This window comes from Diplotaxodon limnothrissa, linkage group LG6 (assembly GCF_057381915.1).
Source record: "Diplotaxodon limnothrissa isolate DT_005_m linkage group LG6, D_limnothrissa_male_GT1.1, whole genome shotgun sequence".
Classification (NCBI taxonomy): Eukaryota; Metazoa; Chordata; class Actinopteri; order Cichliformes; family Cichlidae; genus Diplotaxodon; species Diplotaxodon limnothrissa.
The window spans coordinates 18,859,122-18,868,015 of NC_140601.1; the positions used below are offsets into that span (position 1 = coordinate 18,859,122).

Sequence of the window (8,894 nt, forward strand, 5' to 3'; positions counted from 1 at the left end):
GCACAGCCATTGAAGTGGAGTGGACCAACATTCCACAGGCCACAATTGACAATCTGATAGACTCCATGCGACGATGTGTTGCACTGCATGAGGCAAATGGTGGTCACACCAGATACTGACCGGTTCTGGGTCCCCAGACCCCCAATAGCGCAAAAAACTGCACATTCCAGGGTGGCCTTTTGTTGTGGGCAGTCTGAGGTACACCTGTGCACTACTCATGATGTCAGATCAGCATCCTGATGTGGCACACCTGTGAGGTGGGATGGATTATCTCAATATAGCAGATGTGCCCACTACCACACATTTGGACTGATTTGTGACCACTGTTTGGGAGGGATGGTTATATTGTGTATCTGGAATGAATTTTAGGTCTCTACGTCCATCCCATGGGGAATGGGAGCAGTAACAAAGGTGTTGCGTTTATATTTTTGTTGAATGTATATATATATGTATATATATATAAATTTAAAAAAAAAACTTGTTGGACAATGACACTTTTTTTAAAACCAAACAGTCAATTCAATCAATGTGTTCCTCTTTTATTCCATGATTTAGCAGATAAAATATCTGGATTGGATTCCAAAGGCTGATTTGTCACTTTTCACTAAAACTCTCAATATGAGGTCCAAAGAGATCTGGAGCCAACTCAATCTGTTCCATTGTTAAAAAGAAGGAATGCACTGGCCAGCTGACCAACACTGGATCAAAGTGCATGATGACAGAATTCTTGTTATGGTTAAAAAAAACTTCACAACATCTAAGCAAGTTAAAAACACTCTCAGGGAGATGACATGTATCATTGACTGGAATAAAGATACGCCTTTATGAATCTAAATACACAACAAGGTGCAAACCACTGGTTACACTCTAAAGCAAGAAGGTCAGCTTTGACTTTCCCTGTAAACTTAAAGTGCCTGCAAAGTTCTAAAAAAATGAAAACTAACAGACAAAACAACTCTTTGGACAAATGAAAACAGAATGATGTGAAGGGAAAAATTTGGAGGTGGTGAGAAACAGCTCATGAACATATCACATATCTCATATCATGTCATCTATCACACATGGCAGTGTTAATGTTATGTTATGGGCATCTCTGGGTCCCAATGGAACTGGGTCCCTAGTGTTTACTGATCATGTGACTGCTTCAGTCACATCTTCATTCTTTGATTTAGTTTGATGCCACTGTGGTGGTGTACCAAGAAAAAAAAGGAAAAATTGTGTCTTCCTCCGACAAATAATCGATCTAACTATGTCATCTTACTTTCAATCAATCAATTTTCCTGTAGACTCCTGGTGGAGCATGGGGCCACCAATGGACTCTGTTCTGGGCCGTTCTCTTCAGCTGGGTCCACGTCATTCCGGCAGTATTATGCATTACGCTCTCGACAGATCTTCTCCACGTCTGTTTGGATCTCCCCACTTTCCTTTTTCCTTGTGGGTTCCAGTCCAGTGCTTGCCTTGTGACGTTGTCGGATGGTTTTTGGAGTGTGTGGCCTATCCAGCCCCATTTTCTCTTCTTGATGTCTTGACCGACCGGGTTCTGGCTGGTTCTTACTTTAGTACTTCAAAAAATCACGTGTGACACCATGGTGAAAACTGATGTTTCGTATCCATCTGCAATTTCACATGTGGAAAATAATATGAACATATCCTCTTTCAAACACTTATATTCATAGACACATGAATATTTGCTGTATGCAACATTCTCTTATTAATGCATTCCTTGGTCACCTTTGTCAAAAAGTAGGAGACCAGTAAAGAACTTGGTTCTCCTGTGACTTCCCTTTATTTGTTGTCACTGTGGACATCTGTGGTGAAGTAAACAAATTCAAGTTGCTTCCCTTAATGGTAAGCTGTTACACTGAGAGGGTTTAATGCACACTGGTCTGCCAGTTTGAGGTCATAATAATGAGGGAGGAAAGCACTTACACTGGAGATCAAACTAGGAGGTTTAAATGTTTAATGGGGCTTTCATGGAGGCACAACAGATGCAGTAGTCCAAAGTAAAACTTTTATGCTCACACAATGAAGAAAACTGTGATCACGGCTATTGTTAACACTCAAAATAACTACATGTCTCTGTGTGTTTGTGTGTTAAATGAACAAAACAAAAAAAAGCCTCATAAAAGAGTTGCATTGACCACAATGCCCATTTTCAAGTAAACGATGTTTAAGAGCAGCAGATTTAAAAAAAAAAAAAATCTTTATTCTGAATCAGTACATGGTCTAACCTTCTCACTTGTCTGACATTCTCCAGGGAAGTTGAATAAGTGGAAATGGGGGGGGGGAGTATCTTCAAGAAAATACTTTGGAGCACGAACACCCATACAGTGTGTCAGAGAGCCAAGCACCATTCACATGTCTGTAGGTATTAAAACTGAGGACATGTTCGGGAGAATTGTGTGCAGTTGGAGGAAAACGGAATAGCAGTTTTGCTTTTTTATGAGAAAAATAAAATCTGAAAAATAAAATCTGAAAAAAAAAAACCCCAAAGAATTGTGGAAGTTTTTTAAAAGACTTGAAGACTTTAATTCTTTAAGGAAGCTAAAATTTAATATCTATAGATAGATAGATGGATGGATGGATGGATGTTTGGATCATCAGTCGGTCAAACTGAAACTGGAGCACAAACTTCTTGGAAGCCTGCACAGCACCCCAGAACATTTGTCATACAATTTCAGGAAAATTGCTCCAGAAAGGACAAATTCACTCTGGAAATCCAATTAGCTAAGGTGAAGTCTGTCAGACACAATGTATCATTTTAATGCATTCATTCACTGGAGTGTGTTAACCATAAAAAAAGTGGGGGTGGATTGGGCATGTTGTATAAAGTAGTTTTAACAGTGGCCTCAAGTAGAGTAGAAAAGCATTCACTTCCGCTTATCCTTTTCGGGGGTGTGTTGGAGACTGACTAGCTGTCTAACGACGAGAGGCAGGACAGGACAGGCCGCCATCTGTCCAAGGGCTAACCCATAGACAGAGACAACCATTCACGCTCACATTCCCGCATTGACACCTATGGGCAATTTAGTGTTTCCAATGAACTTATCTCCACATGGTGGAATTGAACTCAGGCCCTTCTTGCTGTGGGGCAACAGTGCAAAAGAATAGTGGGGCAGCAAGGTGGCACGGTGCTACCCGAGTAGAAAAGCGCTAGAACTCAATTAAATTTTATTTATATAGCGCCAAATCACAACAGCATTCGCTTTAAGATGCTTTATCCTGTAAATAAAGACCATACAATAATATAGAGAATACAGAGAAAACCTTAAAAATCAAAGACCACCTTTCAGCAAGCGCTTGGCGACAGTGGGAAGGGAAAACTCCTTAGCAAGAAACCTCCGGCAGAACCAGGCTCGGTGGGGGTGGGCATCTGCCGTGACCACCGTTGTGTAGGTAAATAAATTACCTCACATTATAAGAGCTTAACTACGGTCATTTGATACTTTTTTTACTATTATTGTTTTTATTATTTATCCTGTTGCTGTAACACAGAAAAGTATGTTGCAGGATCAATCTATGTGTTCAAAGAGCTTCTCAAAGTTATTTTTTTATTTGCTTCTCGCTTGTTTGCATCACGTTAAAACACTTTTAGGTCATATGAAACACAATCCAGCCCGTAGTGTCACTGAATTGCTATTAGTCATCATACGGGGGCAGTAATATACCCGATAGTGGGCTATAGTTAAAATTAGCCCTGAGAGCCAACCGTAGAAGAAGAAAAGGGGGAGCGAAGCTCCAAGGCGGAGGAGGCGAAGGAGGAGGAGGTGGGAATCGATGCAAAAGCAGTCTGCAAACATTTGCAGCACAATGGGTCGCAGCGAGGAGCTCAGTGAGTTTCAGCGGGGCACCGTGGTGGGATGCTACCTGTGCAAGAAGTCCGTCCGTGAGATCTCGGCGATGTTAAACCTGCCCCGGTCCACTGTCAGCGCCGTGATTTTAAAGTGGAAGCGTGGAGGAATAACGACGGCACTGCCCCGGAGCGGCCGACCGCACAAGCTGAAAGAGGAGGATCGCCAAGTGCTGGAGAGAGTGGCGCTGGAGAAGTGTTTGCCCTCCATAAAAGCGCTCACCGCCGAGTTTCAGAGCGCATCCGGAGCCAGCGTGAGCTCCACCACGGTGCGCAGGGAGCTTCATGAGATGGGTTTCCGAGGCCGTGTGTCCTCATACGGCAAGCCCAAAGGTGCGTCCACCGGGAGGCCTGGAGAATGAGGAATGCAGCAGCTGCATATACATACGAGTGTAATATGTAGTGTCCGCATACTTTTGCCATTTCCCCTGATTATCCTCCTGCATGTGATTGCTGAGCGTCCATGCGTTTTGTCTGTTTACCTGGCTCCTGGGTGCAGCGATTTAGGGTTATACCGTTGAGAACGTGGGTGATGGTGATGATGATGATGATGATGGTGGTGGTGTGTTCAAAGTACACCCACCTGAATCATAAACTTAGCAAAAGCACAACATTCAAGCAGAATAGGAAATTAAAGTTAAGTCTGATTCCACAATTTCTTTGGTTTAATGTTGCTTCACATGGATGGAGTAAGGAGTGACCTGAAGCCAAAATACTCCCTGACACCTGTAGGTAGTATTACATAGCTGAGTTTATAGTTGTAGTTTGTGGTAGTTGTAATAAAGAGAGCTGTGTCATCTACTAAATGGATCACGTAGGAGAATCCTGTGAAAGGTGGGGAAGTTGAGTCAAACCGAGCGTTTTCTTCATTAATCCTTAAAACTTTAGATTTTTAACAGCAAAGATTTTCTTTACAGATGCAGCAAATCTGTCGATTCTTATATTAGAGGAGCACACACCATAAGGAAAATCAGTTGCAAAGAAAGACCGTGTACCCTGCTGACACTGCGGCATTTCTTTCATGCCAGGAGTGCCGAAGGTGGCAAAGAAGCAGGTGGACGTGTCCCGCCTGGACCTACGTATTGGACGTGTAGTCACGGCCCAGCAGATTCCAGACACTGACGGGCTGTTCGTGGAGCAGATCGATGTGGGAGAGGCTTTTCCCAGGACGGTGGTCAGTGAACTGTCTCAGCACGTACCTGTGGAGCAGGTAAATATCAAGTATTAATCTAGTGTTGTTTATTTCAAGATAAAACTGTTTACCGGTCATCAATGTTTTAGATGACTGAATAATCTACTTTTTTTTGTTTCCCTGAAGCCTGTGTGATATATTCAGACTGCTCATTTTATCGAAGTAACAGCCCAAAGCACAAAGATACTGACAGTGTAACAATATCTTTTGAATTGTTACACTCTACACACTCACTTTGTTAGGTACACCTGTTCAGCTGCTGGTTAACAGAAATTGTAATTAATCAGCCAATCACATGGCAGCAAGTTGTTGCATTTATCCATGCAGACATGGTCATGACCACCTGCTGAAGTTCAAACTGAGCATTAAAATAATGGGGAAAAAAGTGACGTAAACACCACAGCGTCCATGCTTTTGTGATCACAGTGTACTCCTCTTCGGATGGATGCTCCCAGCAGGATAACACACCATGACACAAAGCTCAGATTATCTCAAACCTGATATTATCTTGAACATGACAGTGAGTTCACTGTACTCAAATGGCCTCTGCAGTCACCAGCACTAGCAAGGTGTACTTAAGAAGTGGCCGGTGACTGTAGTTTAAGCTGCCCTATTGAGCCGATTCCCTCTGAGGGACGACAGTGTAAACTAAACTGAAAGTAGGATTTGTCTTCTTTTTTTTTACTTACAAATTTAGGAAGACTCCACACCTGAATAAGTGACAGGTGCATAGTGGGAAAGGTCTTTGTGAAGAAAAAAACACATTTTCTGGCTTACAGGTACTGAGAAAACTGTACCTGACGAAGGTCGCGTAGACCGGACCATTAAAAATAATGGTAAGCGGGAAGGTCTGTGAAGGTTATACTTTTTTTTTCCACCTTAAAATTGTGATTTAGTATTTTTGTCTACATGAACATCAGTGTGTTATTTTAATGGCTGAGGTGGGCAAACTGAATATTCTGGCTGTAACCGCCTCTGTTCTTCTGGAATGAGGGTCATTTCACTGGTCTTAGTGGAAAAGGCCTGGCTCCCAGTTTGTGTCCCGTAAATGCTGGACAGATTTCAGGTCAGGGTACTTTGTGGTCAAGTAACAAAAGCCATCACTTAACTGTCTTATATTTAGAGGAACACTGTCATCTAACATATCACTGTATGGTAGTTTTGTTTGGTTGGGGTTTTTTGTAAGTACCAGGACATGTCCAACTATTCCGTTATTCAAATTAGGGTTAAGATTTAACACCTCGATGTCAATCTTCCGTTTGTTTTTGAACGCCTCTATGTAGTATCCTTTATTTTATTTTAGAGATGGAATGCTTGAAGCTCAGAGCCTTGAAGGAGGAAGATCTGTGTAACTGTGAACAGTAACAGCCCAAAACACTATTATGTTTACTTTGTTATAAATTAGTATACTGTGTACACTCACAAAAAATAATAACAAAGGTTTTAAAAGGTGATTAAAAATAATAGCATTAAAAAAAATCCTCAAATTGCTGACAGTGGTAATGTTTTCTAATACTGCCACCAGAAAGACAAGCATAGTCTTTTGAAGTGTTCTTTAGGCTGATTTTAAACAACTAAAGTCACCAGTATGGCTAAAATATCACGATCGCCTCTTAGGATTTTTGATCCCAAGTGCCTAACTTTGCTGCACCAGTTCTGGGAAGGACATTCCAGCTTTTCACACCTCTGCAAAGCACTGGCCAAAAGCACTGACATTATTCTTCAACATCAAGCATTCGTCATCTCATTGAGAGTTCTTGATTAGAAAATCAATTAGACTGAACACCGAGTGAGAATTTGATTCCAATAATACCGTCCTATTTGATTTCGGATGTTTGTTTGTTTTTCCCATCAACTTTACCGTCATTTGCTGTTCTCGCTTGAACATGTGGACTCTCCTGCCCTTCGTGCAGATGCAGAATCGTATGGTGGTCCTGCTGTGTAACGAGAGGCCAGTGGAGACGAGAGGAATTGTGAACCAGGCCATGCTCATGTGTGCCTCGTCACAAGACAAGCTGGAAATCCTTGATCCTCCAAACGGAGCGATACCAGGGGATAGAGTGACTTTCCAGGGATTCCCAGGTACTACAGCCTCACTGCTGTAGCTTCCTGCTAAACCTATTCTCAGCCAAATAGTCATAATAGATGTGCGCTCAGCAGATAGTGCTGATCACACGCCTCATTATTTTCCTCTTTTCATCAGTGTTATGGAGCCTCAGTATTTAGACTGTGAGTACTGCACTACTTTAACACGACACACAAACACAAGTTTCCTCCAACTCTGCGAGGCACCTTTGGTGAGAATCGGACTGCAGGCTGAGAGCAGACATCATTCCCAAACTTCACCGTTGGCTCTTCTGAGCTTTTGTGGTTGGATGCATGCAAATCCCTGTAGCCATTTTCCATGAGGATGCTGTTAACAGCAAACCTCCTGGAATCACAAACCCTGCAAGTGTCGAGGTTTACTGAAGTACACAGGGGATTCTAATTTCTCACAATGATGTCTTTGTTGCAGGGGAGCCCGATAAAGAGCTGAACCCCAAACAGAAGGTGTGGGAGCAGGTTCAGCCAGACCTGCGCACAGACGGCCAGTGCGTCGCAACCTACAAAGGAGCTGCCTTTGAAGTAGCTGGAAAGGGAGTTTGCAAAGCCCAAACCATGTCTGACTGTGAGATTAAGTAAATGATCAGTTCTCTGCAGCCTTGCGGGATCCAAGAAATTGCGGAAAAGGATTCCCAGAATAGTGGAGACTGTTATTTTAACGCCCACTGTCTGGGGGGACATGTCCAGAAAACAAAATCACACAGGTGTGATGCTGGGTGGTCACGTAGTTTTTGCTATAAAGCAAGTGAAATAATTGCGAGGTACCCGATGTTGGATGGACTTGAGATTTACTTAAATTACTTTTTCTTTTTTTTTTAACAGAAAAAAAAATGTCGTTTTGAATTTGGCCAACTGAGGGCACTAGCATACCCCATCACAATGTGCAATATGTGTCTTGGTGGTTTGTTCACATGAGAGCATTCACCACACAGGCTGCCTCAGCGTAGTGAAAAGAAAAGGGGAAAATCCTTTTTTTTTTTTTTTTTTTTTTTTTTTAATTCTGGGAACTCTTTGTTAAAATGTTGTTTTCCGTTAAGACATTTAAAGTGTTTTCATTTTCATTTAACAAGGCATGAAACTGTTCAGAAGTCCCGTTTGAGAAACGGGAGATTGACTGATCTCGTTGGGGTTTTTTTGTTTTTTTTTTCATTGATGAGTGAGAATGAACCGAAAATCAATCCATCATGAAACAGACTTTCCACTGACTCCTACATGTTGTTTAGCAATCAACAAAGTCTGTGATTTTTGCTTCTGTTAATCCAGGAAGTGTTATCTTAAATGGAAAAAAAATCAATCTTTGGTTTTTCAGTGGCTTCCTGAAATATCAAACAAATACTTCAAAGTCTTTTGATTTGAATGTAAAAGTGTTTTAAACTGTCTTCAAGTTTTGTATGCTGTTTGCTTTGCTCTTGTGTTTCCCTGGTGGATTGTTGTCCATAAGAGCAGCTCTGGCTGTGAGCGGAGAAGCCCCGCCCACCCTGCTGATCGGATGTTTTGTTTGCAAGGGTCAGCCAATCGGAAGACACCTGGCTTAAAGGGAGGGGAAGGGGTTGAAAGGGAAAAAATGTGTTTTTGAACTCTGCCATGCTTCAGATCGTGACTTGGTCTTTGTTTTGAAACAGTGCGCCAAGCTGTTGAGGAGGCTGCTAAAAAAAAGTGTAAGACAAACACGCAAAGTATATCTTCCTTTATTATAAAGGAGAACTTAAAACTATGGGCCGAGAATGGGGATGTGATTGATGTGATTCA

The 8,894-nt window shown here is 42.0% G+C and overlaps 1 protein-coding gene across 1 annotated transcript; it reads left to right on the forward strand.

The window, feature by feature from the left end:
• Positions 1 to 3,777: 3,777 nt before the first annotated feature.
• On the forward strand, positions 3,778 to 8,103 carry LOC146630404 (aminoacyl tRNA synthase complex-interacting multifunctional protein 1-like). The gene is made up of 4 exons (XM_085355812.1): positions 3,778 to 4,183; positions 4,879 to 5,060; positions 6,956 to 7,124; positions 7,558 to 8,103. Exons 1-4 carry the CDS (start codon positions 3,778 to 3,780, stop codon positions 7,722 to 7,724), a joined length of 924 nt encoding a protein of 307 aa, XP_085211938.1. The 3' UTR covers positions 7,725 to 8,103.
• Positions 8,104 to 8,894: the final 791 nt, after the last annotated feature.

What these genes read in the sequence shown, in the direction of transcription:
- LOC146630404 (XM_085355812.1), top strand. Translation starts at nt 3,778, where the DNA reads ATGCAAAAGCAGTCTGCAAACATTTGCAGCACAATGGGTCGCAGCGAG. An exon ending in CTCATACGGCAAGCCCAAAG is followed by an intron (nt 4,184 to 4,878) that starts GTGCGTCCACCG and finishes CTTTCATGCCAG; the next exon opens with GAGTGCCGAAGGTGGCAAAG. An exon ending in GACTTTCCAGGGATTCCCAG is followed by an intron (nt 7,125 to 7,557) that starts GTACTACAGCCT and finishes TCTTTGTTGCAG; the next exon opens with GGGAGCCCGATAAAGAGCTG.